This window comes from Aristolochia californica, unplaced genomic scaffold (assembly GCF_029961685.1).
Source record: "Aristolochia californica isolate CCGP_79_NKW_82.1479 unplaced genomic scaffold, dmAriCali1.0.hap1 SCAF_3, whole genome shotgun sequence".
Classification (NCBI taxonomy): domain Eukaryota; kingdom Viridiplantae; phylum Streptophyta; class Magnoliopsida; order Piperales; family Aristolochiaceae; genus Aristolochia; species Aristolochia californica.
The window spans coordinates 45,475,477-45,501,245 of record NW_027181992.1 but is presented as its reverse complement, the minus strand read 5'-3'; the positions used below and the strand labels follow the sequence as shown (position 1 = coordinate 45,501,245).

At 35.7% G+C, this 25,769-nt stretch overlaps 1 protein-coding gene across 3 annotated transcripts; it reads right to left on the bottom strand.

The window, feature by feature from the left end:
- Positions 1–709: 709 nt before the first annotated feature.
- On the bottom strand, positions 710–24,424 carry LOC137958798 (uncharacterized). Of its 3 annotated transcripts, none has more exons than XM_068805931.1 (26): positions 24,066–24,424; positions 23,379–23,749; positions 19,915–19,995; positions 17,964–18,063; positions 17,793–17,877; positions 17,637–17,686; positions 17,491–17,556; positions 16,374–16,453; positions 13,081–13,140; positions 12,689–12,788; positions 12,526–12,603; positions 11,443–11,510; positions 11,286–11,354; positions 11,118–11,195; positions 10,918–11,013; positions 9,179–9,249; positions 5,772–5,849; positions 5,553–5,646; positions 5,125–5,223; positions 3,642–3,859; positions 3,423–3,537; positions 2,939–3,070; positions 2,750–2,857; positions 2,418–2,527; positions 2,240–2,341; positions 710–2,152 (listed from the first exon to the last, which is right to left on the bottom strand). In XM_068805931.1, the coding sequence occupies exons 2-26, from the start codon at positions 23,439–23,441 to the stop codon at positions 1,660–1,662; spliced, it is 2,694 nt and encodes an 897-aa protein (XP_068662032.1). In that variant the 5' UTR covers positions 23,442–23,749; positions 24,066–24,424; the 3' UTR covers positions 710–1,659. The 3 variants fall into 3 exon arrangements, with proteins under 3 accessions (XP_068662032.1, XP_068662033.1, XP_068662034.1); XM_068805932.1 differs by having other exon boundaries at positions 23,379–23,741; XM_068805933.1 differs by lacking the exon at positions 23,379–23,749.
- Positions 24,425–25,769: the final 1,345 nt, after the last annotated feature.

Genomic DNA, 25,769 nt, shown 5'->3' with positions numbered 1-25,769 from the left:
TTAGCGAAAATCTCTGATATCATATCCCTTGCCCACTCCCGCTTCAACCAGGCTATAACTCATTTATATTTCATTTTATTTTTTAAAAATATTTATATTTTATTGTAATATATAAAAAATCAATTTATAGCATAAAAATAAAAACTCACACAAAATTAACAAAATCCAAAATTTATATCTAAATGCATAAACCTTTTAGAATATCTTTGACCGAAAATTTAGGTTTTGAGTTTTTCCTCAACACGGGTTTTTTTAAGTCAAGTTTGAGTCGATTCTCTATTTAAGCCAAATTATTATTAATCCTAATTTGGTTAATTAGTACAAATTTTTTAATTTTATTAGTTAAAATTTTTTTTTCCTAAATTAGTTAGTCATTTTAGAATAAGACTTTGAACCCAATTTAACATAATATTAGAACAAATAATCATATGTGGACCTGAACCTAAAGACTATCTACTTATAGAATCTAAAAAGATGACCTACACCTAAAACTATCCACTTATAAAACCATAAAAAAAAAACATTTACCTAAAATTATCTATTTATAAAATCACAATAAATGTCTACACGTGAGGAAGAGTGTTAAAGAATAATCTCACATGAATAAGTACGTACAATTGAAATAATTTAATCAAAGTTATCATTGTTGCACCATTTCCCCGTTTCCTTAGGGCCTGAATCCAAAATTTAATCAAAGCAATTTACCTACAAGAGTAAACAACCTTCATTCTGTCTCACTCTTACGCAGTCACACAAATAGATTAATCCGATGCTTAGAGAGCATTAGTGCAGCCCAAAACATATCTCAACACCAGAGTCCGCCAGATTATAGCAAATCTTTAACACAGGAACCCCAAACGAGTCCTGAAACACCCTTCAAATAACAGAGTTGAAGAACTAGACGAATTCCATTAAAACGTTCATCCCTTATCTAATATGACACAGATCTTTAGCTTTTTTTTATAGAAAAGCTGAACAAATGGGATGGATACAGGCTGCTGGCGACCTGGAGAAGAAAAATTTGTGGGTAGCACAACAAACTCGAGTATAAAACTGTTGCTACAAAACTTTTAGGGTTATTACAGTTTATGTTACAAAAATATGGAGTTCAAGTTGGTCTGCAACCAATGATAATTTCTTTACAGAAGACCACTTTTTCAAGTATAAATTGTTCAGAGAGAATTACCTTACCTGGCATTTGAGAGATGGTCTTCACTTAAAACATAATGTACAACAGTCTTACCAACCAGTTACACGGTCACAGCCCATGCTCATCGGCCTCATCATTATTGCCGACGAAGACCGACCTCTTGCCAGTTTCAGTCAACCCAAGAATAAGCTCCACTCCAGAAAACCCAACCATAAAGAGAGAAACATGGGGGCTATCACTGTTTCCCCATCTGTCACTGCTCACTTATGGATAAATCAAACGACATTTTACGGAAGACTATTACAATGATGTGGCAATGTCCTTCAGGTTGACTTGTATAACACGAGATCCCCCTCAGATTTGCATCTAAAAGGGCTTCTATAGGGGTTCTCGGCAAAAAAAGTCCTTACTCTTTACGTCCAAGTTTCCATGGATTTCTCCTCCTCCACAAAAGAGCAGAAGCTAAAACCCACCTGCCACACTGTATACCAAACCCCAATATACTTAGATCACCGGACAGAATATGGCTCTGAACCTGTAACTTTGGGGCCATTAACAGCAGTCTCTGCTGAGGAATTACTGATAGGGATTTCTGTTTGTCTCGTGTCTGCAGCATCCGGAGAGCATTTTGCACAATTCTTAGTTACTGCAGAACTCATTTCACCACTCACTTGATCTGGATCACTGTTCTCATCTCTGAGTCTAGGATTATTAGATGACACCACCTTTTTACTAGGTGAACTACCTCGGCTGCAGGTTGAGCAAGGAGCAACAATTGTTATTGTCCCCCCATTTGTATTCTTCTCAACTCGGTGTTTCTTTGTCAACTCAAATTGCTCCTCATCATTGGAGTCATGTACCAGAGATGACCGGCGTTTCAACTTAGAAGAGTTGGACCTTTTGTTATCCACAGAAGAAGCCTCCTGCTTATTCACAGTCGGTGGATTATAATCTCCATCATCATCGTCATCCTCATAATCAACCAGTCCACCAGCCCCTGGCCTAAAAAAGCCAAAAGAAACACATCATACACAACCATAACCAGTTAAAGAGAAAAAAAGAAAATATAGCGAAGATGAATTGAAATACCTAAACGATGGGTAACTAGCACCAGTTCCATTGGGTAAAACATGTGGCACAGATTGACTCCGTGCATGTGAAGTACGAACAGATGCGGAGTCCTCTTCATCACTGAATAAAATTCAACATCAGCATCTAAACATCAATCAGGGAAAAATCGCACAGAGTACATGCAACAGCAACAAACCTGTCCTCATTGAAGTAATCCTCCTCTTCTTTCTCCAACGCACGGTCATCTATCCTCTTTCTTGGGTCAGTCACACTAACAGCATTTCTAGTTTCACAGGACTCTAATAACTAACATGTAATAATACCAATCAGAAAGGTGATGAAAGTCAGACAGATTTCAGACTCGGAAATCCTCTTTAGTTGCAGTTGCTAAGTTTTCAGAACATATGAAATACCAAGAGCATATATTATTTTTCTCATGCTAAACCAAATTAGCCATCTTAAACTTGACTCTCTATAGCCTGAAATGAACAAAAGGATGAAAAATTATGTGGATAATACTTTACATACCTGTTCATATTTAACTTTGAGAGCTTGAATCGACCCCAAATGCTCAAATTTCACCAACTGATCCCAGAAGGTATCAACTACATGCACAATTAAAGACTTGAGGTTTTCCTGCACAAAAGCACAGCTCTAGTCATGGTTAAAAACAATTTGTTACTGCAAGGGAAGACAAAGCAAAAGAGTAATGAGCACCTTGCGGATATACTCGAAAAGCTCTAGAATTGCCGAATGAAGCAAATTGTAACGGTTGCCATTATCAACAAAAACTTCCACAATAGGTTTCAGGGTGGTACTCTTAACAATATGGCGTAGGAGATGTTCATCCTGCAAGCAATTATCCACTTTTATCTTTTCCGAAAAGACTAGGAAGTCAAATATGGGACCAGATATAAAGTGAGTGCATGTTTAGAACGAAAGCACAAGTGATTCAAAAGCAGATAATGGATGTATAAAATTAAAGAATACATCAGCATCACCCAAAACAACCTTGTCTCTGAACCATGATTTATTTCCAAGACATAATTGAATCTGGTATATTCTAACAAAGGTCTCTACATTTGCTTTTGCAAGAAATACTATGCCCATCACATCAGGGAACAAAGAGGTAACACAGCAAAGTAGATTTCTACTCCAAAGATAACTACGTGTTCACAATAATCTATATATAACAACTTACATTGCGGGAGATAATAGTCCGCAAGAAACGAACTGCAGCAACTACAAGGTATCTTTCTCTTCTGCGAGTTAGAAACAAGACTTTGTCGATTACATTATTGATAATAAAGTTGCACCTACAGTAAGAAATAGCACCATGTTGTGAGTACATAGCAAACAAACAAAAAACTTTGATGTAGTAAAAGTACCGCTCTTACTATCATAAAAGAAGGGAGCTTACTTTATCCTGTATGGATGATGAAGAACACAGAAACACAGTAGTTCACAGATGTTCGACAGAATTTCAGGCTTTGTGGTAGTATGCTTGTCGACACTTTCATCAGAACCAGCTGCTTTAACCTTTGATCGCACAGCACCCTTTGGAGGGCAGGAAGCCACTATGACCTCTATTAGCTGATCCAAATATTTATCATAGAATATCTCAACAATTGTGTCTCTCTGCAACAATTAGAAGAACTCGTCACATTCTGATTACCACAGAGCAAGAACTGCGATGCAGGCTTTGTGTTCAACAGAGCCAAGACAGAAGTCATCTTACACGCAAAATACCAATGAATAACGATTACCTGCATAACTAAACTAGAAAAGGTTGCACACCTCATATGCAACAGAAACCTAGAAGTGTCTTTATGTGATGAAATGATGGTAAATATTAAAAATAGGTTTGATCAAACTACAGTTAAAAGAAAAGAATAAGCAAAAGTACAACAGAAGAAAAGGAAGGCAAACAAATGGAGAAGAGATACTACAACAAAGAAAACACATTTGTCATGCACGTACTCCAACAATTTTTTGAGAATTCATGTCCCAACAATTAGAATGTCGAAATGAAAGTATGACGCTATGTCACGTCTTTCCTATCTTCACCCTATTCACACAAAAAAATAAAAAATCTATTTTTTATGCCCTTATGGGATTGATGTCTATGCCAAATCATATTCAATATAGTGCCACAAGTGTGGTTGGAATGGCCCAGTAGACCAAGAGTCATGTTGCCCTAAAGAGGTCGCTGTCTCCTTATGTCCAGAGACAGTAACTCCCCTAGAAGAGATCTAGAGATTCTCTGATTACCAAGAAGATAGAATCTGGTTTCTCTCCTTCATTCTAGTTGCAATCCAACCATTCTCTTCCCATCATCTCCTTTAAATAAACAATATGATGTTTACACATGCTACCAGTTCTATTTCAAACCTTAGTAATTTATTAATTGAACCAGATTGTAATCACACAATAGATCTTTGCCAAAAAAATCTCAAGTGCAATTAAAGCATTGGAGGAATATAACTGAAGATGACAAATAAAAGAGTTCCTTTCTGCGACTAAAAAAAAACTTAGGAAAAGAGTTGCTATATCAGGCAAAATACAAGACACTGAAAGTGGGCCAGATGCTCCAAAAATGACTAGCCAAATTTAGGATGCCCCTTCCAATAAGTAAAGGATCTTTTTCAAGCCCAAAACAACTCTTGCTTTTAGACAACTAGCTTGAGAGATGGAGCACATCAAGCAACTATAGATTGGTTGACATTTTCACCCACCAATAGAATATAACTCAATTCCACTTGCAAGTAGGAGCATGAAAATGTTGTCATATTTTAGGTAAATTTCTTCGTAGTTTTTTGAAGCCACATATAGAACTTCTACACAGCACAAGGAATTTGCAATGAAATTGGATTTACAGAATAAAGCAACAGAAACTATAGCACCTGTGATCCAGACAATGTGTACGAATCCAGCAATATGCGGATGATCTCAAGGAATTGGCAGTGCATATCTTCCCCAAAGTCAGTCAGCATACCTTTAACCTGAAAATGCATGCAGCATTGTTCAAACATCAGTGCAATAGATTATCCGTAGGACAACACAATATTATCAACAACAAACAAAAAAACAAAGTTATCCCAAGATCAGCCAATCAATTGGCTGACTTCATTCCTAAGCAAAGGGCGTCCCTCAAATCTCTCGTTATAAAGGGATACACCACCACCACCACCACCCCCCCCCCCCCCCCCCCCCCCCAATTTCGTGTATCGGCTTTTAAATAAAATTTGCCTCTAATCAGTAAGAGACTGATAGTTCTTATGTTGCAGAAACAAAATGAAATGAAACTATGGAGAAAAAACTGACAGCATACCAGAAGACCAAGAAGAGTATTTCCTTCTTGTTGAATGACATACGTTCTAAGAAGGTTAGGATCTTGGTTAAGGAAAAGGAGAAGGATGTCTGTCCTGCAAATCCAGAACATACCAAATTATAGAAGTTTGTAAATAAATTTAAAAACTAACACAGTACTTAGAAAACCTATAAATACAAGAACATAAGCTCAAAATGAAATCTAATAGGAATCAATTACCCAGTCAATACAAGTCTTTTATCTGGACTTTGCAATACATCAGTGATGATGTCAAAAATGCCTTCACTGACAAGATCCCTGCAGTACACATCACAGTATATAATATGAAAAATAACATACCAACAATCTACAGTATCAAATATTTTCAAATAACTTCAATCAAATAAATAAATAAATAAGGTAGCAAAATTAACAAAAAGAGAACAGCTGCAAATTATATTTTTTAAATTGCTACAAAAGTAAAATTATGATCATTGTCAGAGTTTAATCCCGACTTTGTTTTTTTATAACACACATCAAATTCCAACTAGGTTGAGTCACATATATGATCCACCTCAATCACACAACTACCCTACTTCAGGTCCTTCCACACCACTCCATCCAAGCCATTGTTGATCTTCCTCTTCACTGTCCACCTCAATCACACAATTACCCTTCTTCAGGTCCTTCCACACCACTCCATCCAAGCCATTGTTGATCTTCCTCTTCACTGTCCCTTAACAGTTCTTTCTGTTGAGAAAGGGTGTTTTCTATTAAAAACCCAAAGGCTAAAAAGAACATCAAGAAGGGGAACCATTTACCATAAGGGATTGGAGAACCCCCTCTCTAGCTAAAGCATCCGCAGCACTATTTGCTGACCTAGGTGCATAAGACCAAATAGAATCAACATCTTTAGAAAAAAATTGAATTTCGAAAAAAGCATTCCCATGACCGCCAGGGGAAGGGGGGGCTTGCTTGTTACCCAAGCACCAGCAAGTGAGATTTCTGGAATCTCCTCCAACATGAACCCTTCCATAGAAGCGATCTCTAAAAATTCTTAATTCCATGTCTTAAAGCTTGAAATTTGGACATGGTGGAATTGGACATGCCAAGAGGTTCACCAAAAGAGACGAGAATAGCACTATTTTTTATGAAGGATGATTTTATTAAAATAAACGGAGAAAAAAGGTGGAGCTAACCCCTAACAACAAGAGATTGCAAGAAAGCTCCCTGCTTGGCCACAAAATTTGTTGATCTCGGGATATGAGACCAAAAACAATCAAACAGACTAACAATTTCCATAATTTCAAAAAAGGTATCCCAATGACGCCACTGGGGGCGCTGAAGAATGTTCGCACCAGCAGACAACCCCAATTATTCCTGATGGAAGATCCCGAGAAGGGGGAGAAGGCTTTTTGAGAGTGAAACCATGTAGTAATAGTACCTGAGATGGTTTCAATGATTCTTTCTTGGGAATTGAACTTAGCATTATCTCCTTTGATTGCGCCACTGGGGGCGCTGAAGAATGTTCGCACCAGCAGACAACCCCAATTATTCCTGATGGAAGATCCTGAGTAGGGGGAGAAGGCTTTTTGAGAGTGAAACCATGTAGTAATAGTACCTGAGATGGTTTCAATGATTCTTTCTTGGGAATTGAACTTAGCATTATCTCCTTTGATTGCGCTCTAGCCAGAGACCCCAAGGAATAAAATTTGTGCAAACCGAGATCATTATTCTCCCAAGACCGGGGACGGAAGTCCTTGCAAGCATTTGACAGGCTACAGGAAGATCCGCGGGAAAGCAGAACTGTAACCTAATGCGGCTGATAATCAACGTCCAAATCTCCCATGAGAAAGGACATGAAAGGAGCAAGTGGTTGACGGTTTCCTCAGCTACACGACAAAAAGGGCAAACGGAGTCAACCCCGAGCTGGCCACGTTTTCTGAGATTGCAGGCACTCCACATGAAAAACTTTACTCTTTTTTTTTTTTTTGTGTGTGTGTGTGTGTGTGTGTGTGTGTGTGTGTGTGGGGGGTGGGGGTGAGGCACAAAGTGAACTCTACCGCATGTCTGGAACTGTGAAAGAACCATCCATGCATAGCAAGATAGGTGAAGGCGAGCATAGCACCATTAGAATTCCAAAACGCCTCCGAAACCAAAAGGCCTAGGATTTCCAAGAGAAGATCCATCAAAATTAAGCTTGAGAAATTGTACCTCAACAGTTAGCAACAAGACCACTCATTAGTGAACTAGTAAGTCCCTCATAGTTTGGTAATAATTTTTTTTCTGTTTTTAGAAGGTAATAAGATTAAGATTAATTGTCTTATTTTTAATCCTTAAAGAAAACCACTGTCTTTATTTTGATGCACAATTGTTCAATCAACAGGATGGTGAATCCTACAAAAAGATGTTGGGATATGAACCTAACCCACAATACATTTCCCATGAAGATCAAACATTTTCATAAAAAATCAGGAGCTGGTAAGCGGTGACTTGTCCCTCAAACATCCTACTGAATTTTTATTTTTTTAAAAGAGGTGGTTTCATTAAAGGTCAAAGGAAAAAAATACAGACAGCAGACTAGGGAGGGCATCCTACTGATAACAAGCACAAGTTGAAATGCCATTCACCCAATCGCTTACACCCCAAACATTATTGCAGGAACTACCATCAAAATTGAACTTGGGCAAACCATTTTGAGGGGGTGAGGGAAGCCAGAAGGTGGAGATCAGAAATCATACCTGACCAAAATAAAATATAGTGGAAGGTCCATTCAGTAGTGCATTACCATAATCCTTCAAAGGCACCTAACTATCATAAATGAGTCTCTCATATTTTAAGCAAGGATATTCTCAGTTATGTTTTTACTAATCTTAAAAGCAAATCATTTATCTTCATTTTGAAGCACAAACATTCCAGCATTTGTCTACTACCTCCATCCTCTATAACAGTTGGTCCAACTTTTTACAATTGACTCACATCATGGGGCTCGCCAAATAAAGTTGTAGAACATATAATCCATCTCAAAATCAGGTCTATTCCAAATGTTTCAATTGTAATACGAATCTCCATATTGTTAGTTTTTTATTCAACACCAAAGCTAAAATTCAATAATTTTCCTTTTACTTAAGATGAAAAGAAAGAGATCTCACAGAGAGGAACCTCTCAAGGGAAAATACATTCATTAATCAACAAATGCAATTTTTACCACAGAAAACTCTCTAATACATGAGGAGTCCACTCGTCCATGTTAAGTGCAAAATGGTTTAGGCTTAGAGCATTTTCCCAACTACATTAGGGAAGTGATATGTATCATCTGCCTTCCTGTTCTATCGTTTATGAGCTCCATCTTTAGCACACTTCTTCAAGCACTCGTCACTTCCATCTTATCTCACTTTCCTTGGTCTGTAATTTCTTGATTGTCCATAAAGAAGCATTGGAACTGGTCAAAACCAACTTTTTCATCATTGATACTTTTTATTTTTTGAGAAAGGTTCATCATCATCAATACATGTAAATATTTTCTTACATATATATCTATAAAATTTTTTAAAACTTTCAGTTCTAATTTTATTTTCAAACTTAAATTGAAAAGTAAAAAAGCCAACTTTTAAAAACAGCCAGCATATAATCCACAGTGAACATACCGAAACAGTCGCAACTGCTGAACCAACTGCAGACTTTTACTTAAACTACAGAACTCTTGTAGGAACAAAACCTGCAAGAACAAAAACCTAATCCTCAAAAAAATAATCTTACAGCTGGAGGAAACAAAAATAAACAAAGGCATTCAATCAAAGAATCATTGACAAATTACAAAGCCAACCAATACAAAGAATACTCCTCCCCAACTCTCAATTTCAATGTAACTAATAAACTTAAACTGTTATGTTAAATTCATCTTATATTATCAGAATAAGGGCGCATAAGACTGGTTCAGACTGCAAAACGACTGGAAGCCAAGTGCAGAGCATAAAAACTTACAATCAGATCCACAAGTCAATCATAGCACGAAGACGCAAGAGGAAGGAAGGCATAGTACCTAAGAAAAAACAGATAGTCCCCCAATCCCTATGAAATTAAGGAAGCCCAATAAAACAGATAGTCCCCCCGATCCCTGATTTCAGAAAACAAATTACCACAGATCTTTCACCATGCATTTTTAGAAAGATTAGCATGCTTAGACTTGTATTACAGGAATATGACCACTTCAATTTGTATTATTGAAAATATAAGTATCCAGAGTAAACGTTTCTAGAATGTTGAATTCCAGAGTAATAGCCACAGAATTTCGGAAATATCAGTTTCCAGAATAAACATTTCTAGATGAAGAGTTTCACTAGATTGTAGAATTCCAGAGTAATCCACTGGAATTCTAATATAAAGTTCCAGAACAAACATTTCTAGAGTTTCGAATTTCAGAATAACGTGTCTGCTGGAATAACCAACCATTCACATTACAATCCTGCTGTTAGTGCAATTAACTGGAATTAAGGAAGAATTGACTTATAAGTCATTACCATAATTTCGATCATACTAATGTTTTTGTCATGTAAACAAAAGTCATTCATCATAATAAAAAATTTAAATTTCAAAAAACATTTTAAATTTTTATATAGAATAAGAAGAAATATAAAATAATGGCAATTTGAATGACAAAAATATGCTATAAAAATTTTGATAACATATTTTTTTACCTGCCACATTAATATATATTAGAATGAGATTAACATGATAAAATGAACAGAACATGATGTTTATGGTCATTTTATTATTAAATTATTATGTAAAAAATTATCTTAAAATAATGAGAAGGTGTGCCCTCCCACCCTCCCCCCCTAATGTGATCCGAGAAACAGGAGGAAAAGACCAACAAGTTTTCTCCATTTTTTAAAACACTTCCCATTCTTAGAGACAAAAATCAAAATGTAGTAGTGGAAGACAAACTGTAGCTATAATTCAAGGACACCAACTCTAATATCACTGTTCATCCGAAATTGAATTCAAATTCCAGAATCATTCCTACCAACCCCCCGTTGAATTTATCAAATGTTTTCAGAATAAGGTTGGGAAAAGTAACAAAGGCCAAATAACAGGAATGAAATTACCAAAAACAGATCACTCAGGGCATAAATCTTACCAACAGATCCGCACCAAGCCCAAAACCAATAAACATACAGAGACACATGGCAAACAGTGGATGAAATTACTCACACACAACCAGAAGCTGAAGCCAGGAAACACTCAAATACACCACTTTTGCAATAATGCATGCAAGTGCAACGTCAAACACAGCCTTATAAATTTTCTTAACAAAATGATCTTAGTTCAACCATAATTTTCTTAACTAACTGATCTTAATTCTTAACCACAAGTCTAAAATTACCAAATTCTTCTTGGATTGTTCAGAAGTTGTAGGTGACTTCATCCTCGCAAACAGTTCTTGTATAAAAGTAGAATCATCCTTCAGCAAAGAAACAACCTGGACAAATAGCTTCTTAAAATAATTACATTCGTGCAGGAAGTTGAACTTTCTATACCATGCTAATGGAAATGCATTGAATAACTGAGATTTGACAATCTTACAACAGCATTATTTCCATGAATGATGGAATTAAGATTCGCGACAGTGGCATCATCTAATAATCTTGGCAAAATGACATCCTGTGATTCATGGAAATCCCGTAAGGGAACAAAAGAAATTCAAACAATTTAATTATATTCACCATGAAAGAGTGACTAAAAGCATCGCACCTTTATATAACCAACTCTATAAGTTTGGTGTATCCTTGATAGCACAATGGGATCCTTAATAGGAACAGCCTGCAGGCAGAGAAAAGAGAAATAATCGACCTAAAAATAAAAAGTCTAAATCTGATGATTTACCTTCCGAGAGCAGCAAAAAATTTACCTCTTTAAAAACCACATGCTCTTTAAGAAAACTCCGATGATTTTGCACCTGACGAACATCAGGATCATCTGTCAAAAATTGTGCAGAAAAAAATGTAAGCATAATAATCTCAGGAAAAACATAGAGAAAGGAACGTATAAATGGATATTTAATATCTTTTTCAGTGTTTATGTTTCTCTCTGTGTGAAAGAGAGAGTAGGTCTAAAGAGAGCAGGACATTTGCAACAACAGTCATTTCTTTAAAATCTTTCTGGGCAGCAAACATGATAGCTAATAATCATCAGCTGCTCCACTTTTTAACAAATTTCTCACATTCTTAGAATATATTGATGTACAGAAAAAACTAATAAACTTGCAAATCAAATATAAAGATAATAATGGCAAAAAATAATAGAAAATGTTAGTCAAAGTAGAATTTCCATTAGAATGTAAAGTTCATGTAGGAAAGAACAAAAGCAGAATCTTGATGTCTGTGAAACAAGCAAATTTCTTCTTCAATAAGAGCATTTAATAACTCACTTAAGCCATATCAAAGCAGTAAATGGTTATTATCCATGAGAAAAGATATTGATCCCAAATCACCTTATACTTTCATAACAAAAGATTTGAGCACTACGCAAGTCAGGGGGAGCACACAATCAATATATGATTACCTCATGCTCTAAATACTTTTTTTTTTAAATGATGCTGAATTTTATTAAGAGAGCTCAAATGAGCAGATTACAAGAGGGGAAGTCTTCCCAAACAATGAGAGATCGCTGGGAGGTTCCGAATTTTGCCAATTTATCAGCCAAAGAATTGGCTGATCTAGGAACAAGGTTCCAATTACAATGAATGGATGACACAATGTCAGCAATACTATCAGTGATTGGCCAGTGGCGGCAAGGGGGGGAGCTATCTAAATACTTCGAATATGCAAGAACTAGGGAAGTATAATATCAAGCAACATCAAAACACACTGAAGTTTTAACAGTGATTCTTAGTAAATGCATTTATTTTTCATAACCAATCAGGTACAACAAGCTTGGGATACAGATTCAACAATAGAAAGCTTTATGAGGCATCAATAGTAGAAGAACCTACATTCAAGACAGGCAACAACATCCATGATGAATTCTTCTCCAAATATTTTATCAAATATTTGAGGGCTATTAAGCAGAACTGCAGCCACAGAAATACAAACGTTATTTAGAATTATGGAGAAAAATAACTTTAACTTAAAAGGATAGATGTTGCAAGAACTGACTGATCCCTTTGACAATTTTGAATATCATGTGAAGGCCATCAATGTTCTCAAGGTCTTCACAAATTCTGAACAACTCCATTAGCTTTGTGAAGAAATCTTGCTGCACAAAATAGACAATAAAAAAGAACTCAACATAAGAGGACGAACACAAAGGAGAAAAAAACACAATCAATATCATAATACAACCAATAATACAAGTTGTTCACAGATCAGTGGGAATTACCAAAAAAATGACAAGATTACTTCATCAAGGATAGGCCTAACCTCCATACAAGATACCTCACAGGTTATGATATGCACGCCAATAAGATGGTTTACTTTAAGGTTTACCAGACAAGTAAGAGCAATGACAACTATTCAAGTGGACATTCCAAAGAAAAGACAGGGCTTACATCATGCAATATAAGATCAACAGCACGCATTTGATCCTGAACGCCACTTTCCACTACCGTCTGCATTTAACATTCATAAAACTTTAGTGCACAGCACACATCCAGAAAAATCCTAAGGAAAACTTTCTTAATAATAAGATGAAATCCATGCACCAATAGGAAAAGAAATAAAAATCAGATACAAAAGAAATCATTTTGCTCTATCCGAAGGAGCACAACCCAAGTTTAATAAGCTTCGATCAAAGAGAAGAATTCGACAGAATGAAGAAATTTTTTGAGTTTATAAAGCTTAAAAGTAGACAAAGCACTGATTTGACCTTTGCCACCATGAAGTTATTGATGATTTCAGGAGGAATAACCCATCAAGCATTGTTAAGCTCCACATGGAGAGAGCATTTCACCATATAAGTTGAAATATCCTTGATCACCTTCTCAAAAATGATGATTTTGGGGCTAGATTTTTTTGAAAATTAAAAAAAAAAAAAAATCAGTCTAGATGAAAATTTTGGATCCAAATTTTGTTTCTTGTATTTCAATATCCCCTGATGAAAGCGCCCACTTGTAGCTTCATCAAAAGCACAAGAGGGTTTTACCCGGGCAGCTTATTTCCCCTTCTATCTATTTTTACAAAAGCATCACCAGTATTCTTCTTTGTAGAAATGCAACTCAAAACTAGTTTCGACACTAATTTTTGGCATTCCCTTTGTCCAATTCGTCAAACTTGCTTTTGTCAAACTTGCTTTAACCTTGACCTTAAAGCCATTCTTCATATTTCAAAAATTTTCTTTCAAATACGTTGCTCATATCATTTCTGATAACAAATCCAACCAGGTATGACTGCCATCTTTCATCCCAAAACTTATTCAACTATGCACTTCAAGATATGGCCTCTAGCCCTGATATACTTTATTCTCCACAAACAAAGACCTTCCAAACTGTCCAATAACAACAGTTTTGGAACCTTTTTTGGAGTGGACATGTGTACTTCTAAAAGGACTGGTGCGCTTCATGCCAAATCCAGCTAGCTCTCATCAAATCCTGGTATTTCCTTTCACACCACATTAACCAAGCCACTATTACAGCAAGAATTTACACTAACCCAGAGATGGTTTTTCTGACAAGGTTAGATGGAAGTATATTTGATTGCCAAAGAAGTTCAGGGAATCTTCCATATAATGAATAAGTACAAGCTACCTGCACACATCACAGGCAACATTATATTGACTTTTTTTATGGCATGCTATATTCAATTTTGAATAAGTTTTATTTTTTAAAAAAGGAATTTCTTATAATAAATAATAATCTTACTGGGTAGGTAGACACATGAAGTACTGTTTATCCCCAAGAATGCTTAGAGATGAAGTCCTTAAATTTAAGATTTGCCTCATTTACTTGACTGTTCTTGATTTCTACGTACAAATTACAATAGAAAAATATTAAAATTACCATCATGGATGTGGAACAGACGAAGGGTTCCACTTAGAAATTACAAATAGAAAATATTAAACTTCCATGTCACATATATGGAAGAGACAAAGGGTCCACAACTTAAATATTTATATAAAGACTTTGAAGTTTTCACATTTAATTGAATAGTTGGGAATTCTCATATACATTATATCTTCCCTTTCATTAGGACAAATTCTTATTTTTAAGAGGCAACTCCCAACCATTACTACGCCTTCCCACCACTTCAGGATTGAAATTTATTTCAAAATGAGTTTATAACTGTCATTAACCTTTGTGTTAGATTTCTTTCTTAGTTTTTCCCATAAAACCATCTCTTCTCTAAATGACGTCAAAAACCATACGCTTCTCCCTTAAATTCCAGTAAAGCTTGAACCCAATACCGCACACAAGAAACCCTTAATAAGGCCATTGATCCAAAGGCAAATTCCCATTGAAACCAACTAACAACCCATTTTCTTGAAAATACATTATGTGGAACAAGGTTACCCCCATCCACCACACACACACACGCACAAAAAAAAAAAAAAAAACTGGTGAGCAACTATACACAATGTCTTGGAAACAAATCTATTAGCAATGTTTTCATTTCCAACTATTTTTTTTTTAATGAAGATGTATATTTTCATTTCCAACTATGAAACTTATATTAAAGAGAATCTAAATTTGAACCTCAAAGGAAGTTCCAGAGGCAACCAGGTCCAAATGGGCCCTTGTAGAATCTTTTAGAATCTTGATGGACATCATATCCTCTCTCACACCAATCCTCTCAGCATGTTTTTTTAGAAAGCCAATCAATCCTCTCGGTATGGTTATTCCAGAAAGTATCACCTAAATTTATTTCAAGGCTAAGAAATTTTAAGCAAGATTCTCCAGTCCCATCAAGGTTGAAGAAAATTGTACGGTTGTAATTGACTGGTGAAAAAACACCATTGGAGATTGTTTTATTTTTATTTAAATTTTAATACCTCATTAAAGGTCTTCAAATATCTTGGTGCCATAGTCCTTGCTCCGCAAATTATAACAAACACTTGTAAGAGAGGTGGAACACCCAACAAATGCATCACGACCCTCTCCTTAATTCACTATCCTTTTGCATCTCTCCCTTGTGTTTATCTTTTTGTATTGTCTTTGCTGCCTTTTTCTATTAAAATAAACCACTAAACAAGGAAAAAAGGCTCAAGGCAGCCAGGCCAATAGATAGTATCATTAAGAGAAAAAATATTAAAACATCATTAAATACACCATGTTAAGAAATATTAAAAACAACATAAGCAAAGAGAGAGGGGGGGGCTAGTAACAAGAGATTACTAGAAGATGAGTACTAGGAGATATCAATAAAATATACAAACAGAAAGAAGAAGAAGAAGAAGAAGAAGAAGACAGAAAAAAACACTGCCATCAGTGTGGTCCACTCAATACAGAATGTAAACTTTAACACATTCATTTCGCCATAAACTATAAAATGAACCCAGCACCACAGTGGCATTAACCAATAAAATAGGTTTCAAATAAGCACATTATTGTCCAAGCCTATCTCTAAAAAATAAAACCATAAGAAAAAACTAAGCTTCATTTTCTTTTAAATGGTCCTTTCAGAAAAAAAAATTCTCAAAGTTGATGATTTTTTATGGTAATAATTTCTTCAAAAGTGCTGACAGCTATTAAACAGCAACCTCATATCTCTAGAAAACCAGTCATATTATCATAGTCATCTCCAAAAAAACTTACATTTCAGTACGCAGTAAACAAAAATAGGAAAGTACATGATACATGTAAGACAGTATAAGGAGTTAAAAATTAGCACCATTCAGGCCATTTAGCACCTTAAGAATCAATGGTAATGTCGATAGTTCCACAGCTGGAAGCTCCCTCAACTCATTGTTGATGTTTTGATATGTCTCGTCTGCAGCAAGGACGAAACTTTTTTAGAACATTCCCAACCCATATTATTAAAGTACTTTTCTGAAATAAATAAATAAAATCATTAAAGTAATGTAAATACAACGCAAGTGACTATAACACAATTCAACAAACTAACACCTTCCCTCTAAAACAATGTGAAGAAATGCAACACAGACAAAGCAGAAGCTCCACTTGCAACATGTTTTGGGGATGAACATCTTTCTTAACCTCACAGTGATTCTCCCACAGCAAATTTTATCTAACATAACCATATGCACCTCTAGAAAAATGTTGACAGAAAGAAATTCCTCGAGAAGTAGAAATTTTCCCATTACAGAAACTTCCAATGAAACAAGAGGACACTACAAAGAAAGAAGAAAAAAACTTCACAAGATAATTTCTCAGTGCAGAATCCTCCTGAGCCCTATAATTTGGAAACAATTATCCATAAATTTTATTAAAATCATGTACGTTTGCAAATCCAATGATTAAGTAATACAGCTTCAACTACTGATACAGCATAGAAACCACTGCCAAAGGTCATGCTTTACTCAACTCTGTTAATAAATAATCATTTCTTTCTCATAAATTAATGGCAATTGTATGGCCAACTACCGTTTAGTACAACAAGGAATCAGGCCTAATTTATCTCCGCAAGTGCAACTGATTGCAGTGAGAGGCAACCATTAGTGAAATGAATCAAATATTACTCTAAATATGTTTCCACAAATAGCTGAACTTCAGTCAGCATGGCACGACAATTTCTTAAATGACATGTTTCTCCTCTAAATCATAACTGTTCCTTACATCTTATTTTTTAAAAGCCCTATATCTAATTTAACAAGTACCGAAATCAATTCTAACAAGATTCAATCCACCAAAGCCTGATATAGTGAACATGGAATAAAGTGAGCCACAAAGCGATAGAAAAGACAACAAAAACACACTTTTAAGTGACATTCTAGCATTATTATTATCTTCATTCATTAAAGAAAAATTTGTGCAAATTCATGGAGAAAATCCAATCTATGCAAGTACCATTTGTTTGTGATGCTCCAGATGCCTCCAGAGCCTCGGTGGCTGGACGGGGTCCACTCTCAACATCTGCACCCAAGAAGACATGAAATCTGACAAAATTTTATATGAAATAGCATTGAACTAAGATTACAAGCAGTGATACTTACTACTAAGAGCATTAAACTGCAAATTCCTTTGCACAGTGCAGATGTGATCCCTACAGAACATGAAAGGAAAAAAAATGAATAAAAGTACCGGATCAATTTGTGTCAATCAGTAACACCTTTTATACAAAGGACTGAATAATGGAATAGAGTACCCACCAAATATAGGCACAACCTGTTGACTCCTGGAAGCTAAGAGCCAATTCAGTAGAAAAATCTGGGTCTCGCCACGATATGATAGTGTCTGAAAATATTAGATAGCATCAAACATTAAAAAGTAATTGATGCAAATACAACTTCATAGTGGAAACAGAAAGCAGCATAGCATACCTTCTTGCTTCCGATAGATTTCATCTGAAGCAATACGATGCACAAGCAAAGTATCATTATCTTCTTCATCAATGACAAACAATCCAAGATCTTCTGATCTCTGTGGAAAAGCATCCATTATAAATTTATGAGGCAGCCCACAAGTGTGTGAGATCAAGACAAAATTAAAGCAAAATCAACAATTAGAGACACAAGAATCTTGAAGAAACCATGAACTTAGCTATAGGCATTGTTCAAGAGGCCCATATCCAAATGCTTCACAAGAAACTACACAAAAATATTTTTTACAGTGATTATCGTTTGCATATCCAAGCAGGAGACAGCATAAACAAAGGGAATAAGTTTTTCTTCACACATTCTCGAATTAATTTGAGCCTTTACAATTAACCATCCAAAGGATTATGTTAACACGATTTAAATAAAGAAATGGCTTTTGGTATATACTTTTTAGCCAATATCATTGCTACGTAGTGTCAATTGGTAAAAACTTACAATGTTAGTAATGAAATAACTGCAATTTTGGTATTGATCAAAAAATAAAATAACTGCTACTTTGGGATGCAAATAGCCTTCTTCTCTTTCCCCTACCTGGGTCTCACTCTTTTCGTTGCTTGGCCTTTCAAATGCCTCTAGAATCCTATCACTGAGAGATTTCAAAGACAACTGTCTCCCTAGAAGAAAACCTTCTCTCTTTTGAGGATCAGGCAACTTTTAGTCAGTCCACTTCATTAAGGATCCCTAATTACTACATTTCCCTGCTTCCTTGCCTAATCAGCGTGTCGAGTCGCATAAAGCCCTCAAAAGAAATTTTACTTGGGCCAAGCTTTGAGTGCTGTAAGTTAGCAAGCTAAAATTCAATGGCACATTGAGAACCAAACTCATTAAGCAAATGCCATATCTCTTCATCATGGTTGCAGAGACAAGGTACTAAAAACTGAGCATTTTTTAGAAAGTTTTATTATTTCAACATATGCAAACCAAGAACATCTAGCTTCCTCAGAACATTTAGAAATCCATCAGAGGCTCAAAACTTGTTCTTAGCAAGGATTCCGGCTTCAGTTGAGAAGCAGAATACCACCAGATTTACTTTGAACCTTGGAGTGCAGAAAATATAAAATGGTTTCGGACATTTAAATTTGTTCAAGTCCTCAACTTATTGTTAATAACCTAAATTTGAGATATAGTGTGATAGAAATGAAGCAATAAGGGCAAGGCCCCTTCATTCTCTCCACAACGAAGAGATCGAACACCTAATAATAATAAAAACAGTAAGCTTAGATAGGAGAGGCGGAACCCATGTGCTTATAACACATTGTGGATCACTTTGTCTAGTATGGGATTATTGTCAACACTACCAATCAAGCATGGGCCCTCATTTTGACTCCTACAAATAGGTAATTTCTGGGTAGAGACCCAACTATCTGCAAAGGTCCATTGAACCTGCTTTCGCACATGGAGAAAGATATTGACACTAGAACTTGAGCTTGAAGTGGAGAGGCCCATCCCAAGATCTTATACTAGGTTATGGACCACTTTAATTCCAATGTGAGACTCTTATCAACACCCATCAATAATTTTCTACTAGAACTGTTTGCCAATAGATCTATTGTTTCTTCTGCATGTTTGTAGCTTTTCTCTGTTCTTGTATGCTTTAGCCCTCCTGTTGTATCCCTAAAGAAATTTTTTTCCCGTTGTTTTAAGGAGAAAAAAGAATGAAATTGCAGCAATTGAAAAGATAAGTAGCCAAAAATAGAAGGCCAGTATTGAAACTGTCATCAAATTATAGAAGAATTTTCAAAAAAAAAAAAAAAATCTTTATAGAAGCTATCACCCAAAGAAGAGAAAAGCAAGCACCATCACATAAAGCATAGAGAAAATGTCAAAATATGTATCCTATAAAAAAATTGTCGATAAAGATGAGAAACTAAAAAGAAAAATAATGAATACAAACCTCCAAATAATCAACAGTAACATGCCCTGTTCCTCGGTCTTCCCATTTACCATCATCACTCAAATGGTAGACCTTAACACGCTGAAAAACACAAAAATCAGATAAATAATGTGGGCAATGACCTCTGATTATAATATTTTTTCCTTTCATCAATATCTAAATATATTTTCAGTGAACACTTGTGGCTAATGACCTCTGGTCATAATATTTTTTTTTCCTTTCATAATATCTAAATATAATTTTTCATGAATACTTGAAATCTTGATGACTTGAAAACTTAAATACAACTGATTTGTATCTTTAAGTAAAACAATAAAATAATTCTTTTTTTAAACAATAAAAAACAAACAATGATGTACAGTTATGCATGGAACTCAAACCAATCATCAAGTTTCAACCAAGATTACATACAATCACTAAACAGATAACAACTGACGGATTAGAAAAAAAAAAAAAAAGCATATCAGGACTTGAGAATGAAAAGTAATGTTAATTGAGCATTTAGCACAATGGCCACATCGTGGATTTTCACAATGTGATGTCTTGCATTCAACTCTCAAGCTTGCTGGATATCAAGGGAGAGCATGTCCAATCAATATCTAAATAAAAAGGGAACAGCATTAGCTATATTAACAATCAGATTGTGCCTACATTATGTGTATAGCAGGGATTTGTAACTAAAGGAGTGGCTCTATGAGTGTCTACACCAAACAACCTGACAGAAATTACATCAAATAAAAGTTTTTTCTTTATCTAAAGAGCTAGAAAAAAGTGATATAAAGAAGCTAAAACCAAAAGTGCTAACATGTCAACTCTCTAACAAAGGTTCTAGCAAATCTGCCAGCCTATTTCAGCTCTAATAAAGCTCAAAATCCTAATTCCAGAGCATCAACAATTTTCTCAAGCGTCAAAGAGCCACTCTAGAGAGTCCAAAAGAAATTTGGCACGAGTTGAAAGCAGAGAAGGAAGCTAGAATCTTCAATTTCCCAAACCCGCAAAAAAGTTTCATAATTTGAACAATGTCCAAGGAAAGGACCATAATTTCCTTATTAGGAATCCACATAAGTGAAACTCTTTTTGCTAGTTATCTTAATTTAGAATCTAATAATGTGCATGAGCATTATATTTTGACTAACCAATGTGGCTTAAGAAATAGTTATTTACAATGAAATTTTATTTCTTGCTTTAAGAGTTCTAATTCAGGCAATCCAAATTAAGGTTGGGCTAGGAGTCCAACAATGTAAGCCTATATAAACCCCTCTAGTACATGAAGAAAGGGATTTTACATCTTATTTGAATTGAGAATAAAGATTTGAGAGTTCTATCTCACCCTTGAAGAAGCTTTCAAGCATGTCAGCTTTCCAAGTTCTTTGGATTCTATCTTTTTTCTAAGTTTGTAGCCAACCAAAACCTCCTTGCCGGTCGTCTTTATTTCAATCTAAAAATCCTTTGTGGCTTGTTCATTCCCTTGATCCATCCATCTTCATCTCTTCTCTTAAACCTACAGCATCCACTAGCTAAGTTTTTTTTCTTTCTTCTTATCTTCATACAACAACCCATCTATTTTATACACATTCTCTTCAAAAAACAATCCATCTAGTTGGATTGTTTTCCCTTTCTTTTTCTTTACACCCTTGGAGACCTTGATCTAAGTCAAAGCCCCTTCATCCAGAAAGTATTGACCCGTCATTAGCACTAGTTATGAAACATTGCACGTTTGAACATTGTTGACATGTTAGGAAATATAAATCAGAGCAAAATGAGAAAAATAGTATGTAAATGGTGAAATAAATTAAAGGAAATGTAAAATTAATAAACAGAAGTGAAGCATCAGAACTGCACATAACTTCACATCTTCTTTAAAAAGGCAAAAATCACTCAGTCACAATTCTTGACAGCAGAAAATGCAATCTTTCACTCCAAGCAATGACTTGGAGAGGGGAGGGGATTATTTAGATCTTCAGTCTCTATGAAAATAAGAGAAAAGTTCAACCAACCCTTTCACCTCCAGGACTACAACTACTAACAGACAACTGGACAATGAAATTAAAATTCAAAAAATATTAATCATGGGTGAGGCCACTTCATTCACTGTGTATGGATACATAAAGAGAGCACTGAAAAGATGTAGTATAAAATTCCAGAATAATTACTAAATTTTCAAAATTGAACATTTTTTAAAATAAACTACCATAGTAGGCTATGCTTAGGGTTCATATTAGACCATGCTTATAGTCAACTGGCAAGAAAATTGCACACAGAGAAACAATCCGTGCACAACAGAGTCATAATAGCATAAATGCTCCTGAAAATAATCAATCTAGCCAAACCAATGAACTATCCTCCTCGGCAGCAAGCAATACCAACAGCCTGCCGCTGCTTTAACTGATTGAAAGAAAATCCCTACAAGGGATAACAACAATACCAAGTTGAGTTATACATGATGATAAAAACCATCTTCTCTACACTTTTGCGGGGCCTTCAAGGATCTCTGATTCTACTATCACAGAACTCAATGGATTACTTCAAGGTCTCATCGTCTTCCAAAATCATCTCCATGGGCCCCTCATCGTTGAAGGGGATTCTAAGGTTGTCATCGATTGGTATGCAAAAGGAATTCGCTCTCCCTAGAGACATTGGGACATTTATTTCGAAATTTGTAACATACTTTCTAATCTAAATTGTCCATGGACTCACACCTCTAGATCTGCCAATCATTTGGCAGACTTACACGCTAAACAGGGATCTTCCCTCCAACACCTTGTTGTGGAGGTCGGCCCACCCCAATAGGTTGCATTTCTCTCTCTGATTTATTGAATATTCATATACTTTCCTTCAAAAAAAAAAGTTGGGTAAAAGGTACTCATATAAAAAATGAAACACTTTTTTAGAATGGCAAGATAAAACTAAAATAAGATATATCACAAGATAAAAAAAAATTGCAGTCTTCTCTTCCTCGTAGTTAGAACAAATAACTAAGAATATTTTATTAGTGACCATGACAACACAACATGCTACAAAATGGTTTCATAGGAATATCAAAAATTTGTATTGGATGAAGATAAAATACATTTGAAATTTTGAGTAACACTTGAGATTCAATAATTGCAAAAAGTAAAAAACTCTAAAGAAGAGGAGTTAACCAGGTTCATATTTGCTCTACGATCAGTATAAACAGACAGGAGGAGCAGAGCCCCAGCAAGTGATTCTAATCATAACTAACAGCACCCGGTCACAAGCTGCAGAGATGGAATTTTTTTATTTGAGCACAAAGTATAAAATTGCTCAACAGCCAGAAATGTCATTGAAATAGATCACTTCACTGTTACGAGCAGCAGCGTTAATTAACGGACATGAGAAATCTCTTAGTATACTTGAGGCTTTACATAATTTGAAGTTCTCCATAATGTAAATAAGCTCATTTCCATCAAGTACCCAAATATAGTAAGGAATAAGAAGGTTACCCTTAGAGCTTCTAAAGGGAAAAACGGAAAGAGGGCCCCCATCATGCTCACCATGACTAGCATCGAACTATTTGACAGTCGGTAAGACTGTCACCTACATGACCACTACGTGTCTCACTCAACACGGAAATTGTGTGCATCACTGAAGGTTTAACAATTGGCCACATGATACAAACTTTGCGAGCATTCAAATAATTGTCAAACCAGCACCTCCCCCCTTCAAGAGAAAATAATACTGGCGACGATGAAATAACAGCTTGCACCAAATAACTAAATCTAAAAACCACTCGCAAGTGGAAAGTGACAGATCGAAGTCTGCGACACAGTACACCACCAGATCAGCAGATTAATGACAATGGTCACCTGAGCAACTAAAACAAACGAACTTGTTCAGAGCTGCAGAAATTGACCCCAAAAAATGCCAAAAAGCGTTTGAAATAAAATAATGCAACACAAGTAAATAGCATATTTCGAAAAATCAAACCTAACACCAACGCTCGTCGAAAACAAAAAATCGGGAAATAGATAATCAGATAGAACAAAAAATAGTCCAGTATTTAAGTCTCGTAAGTTGCACAGCAATTGAGAAAGAAAGACGGAGATCATAACAAGTCACGGACTAGGGTAACAAAGTAAAAATAGACAAGCTCGGGACCGGAAGCTTCAGTATTAACGAAAAACACTTACCTGCATGGAATTCACAGATGAAGGGCTTTTGCCTTGCGCGCCCATTCTCTGACACACAAAATGAAGAGAAAACGCAATACGACGACTTAACGAGAATTTGAAGGAGGGATTGAAGAAAAATCTTTGGAAAGACAGAAAGAGAGAAGCGGCGGACAGAATAATTCGGATCAAATGAAAACCCTAACCGCCATTAACGTTGCCCACTCACGCCCTTTTTCTTCCCCCTCTCTCTTTCGTTTTTCTGAGCTATTTCCCCCGCCCTTCGGTAGAACTACTGACCAAATATATAGAAAGCGAAGGAAAAATCATCAACCCTTGATGTTAATGCAAATTACGAGACGAAACCATTGCCAGTGTGGTGGTGATGCACCGTTGCCTGCTATGCCACTCACGCCGTTCACATCCGAGTTGTTTTAGAATTTACTGTGTTTTTTCTTTTTGGCAGCCGAGCGAAGTGACGACATTCAGCCTCAACTCGCCCTTTCCAGATCACTGCCGTGTCAGTTCTAAGATCGTCCCGTGCCCCCGGGTCCAATTCTGACTGCGACTCGGATAATTGAACCGGGCAAAAGCAAAGCCAAAGGCCCGAGATAGGACGAGATACCTTAAACGTTACAACTAAGATGGCATATATTCGTATGTTCTCTTCTTGAATGAGATTTATTCACGTGAAATAGGTGTATCCAATTTCCCTACATAAATATTTATGCCATTCCATTAGAAACGGTATCGTATAACCTGAAGTCACACTTGGAGTATATGTATTACGCAAAATATTAATATTAATTTAATAATTAACAACAGTTATTTCTCTCACATCATCTGCATCATTGGTACATAAATCCCATTAGCTATATATTAGTATGTAAGACGATAATATGGTAAAACCGTACCATTTAAGTACCACATATTTGGTTATCACTAAGGGTCTCAACTCTTGACTAAAGTAAGAGTTTCGAATAGCGATGATGAGCTCGACAACAAATAATGTAAAGATTCCTTTTGTTTGATTGGTGCTCATCTACAAACTAACTCTGAGTTCATCGCCTACGACAATCTTCCACTATTGACTTAGTGAGGCGACTTATCGAGGCTTAAACCATATAGAACCTCGTGTACTTGCCATATCACTCGTATAAAACTATAGATGTGTTTACGTTTAGACTTAGTATTTGCCTAAATGTCATGACAAAGCATATATAATAGGTTGTAATTTGATCAAACTTGGATTGTTATTCATAATCATTTGTATTTTATTGTTTATCTTACAAATGTTTTTTATGACGTTTTTTCAGGTTATAAACACCACTAAGCATTCAAATAATCTCAACGAGTAATATGCTTGCTTAAGAGGGTTATTGCAACAGTCGAAACTTGCTCAACCATATTCCATTTTTATAGTTGTTAAAAAATGAAAAAATTAAACGGAGGAATAAGTCGAGTCTATTTACATTTCTAATTTATAATCATACCTTGAAGTAGCCAAGAATCAAATTTTAAGTACCTTTGCAAAACCCTTATTTGATGATATTCATGTTACATTCTTTGAATTCCAACCAAGTCCAACGAGATACAAACTACATCACTTGGAAAAACTAGCCATGGTCAAACAAGGTAGAGGACAAACGTATTCACGTAGAGGTCATTGCCGCCATATTAACAAAGGTTGAGGAGGAGGTATCACCTTTGGAGAGTCCTTTATTG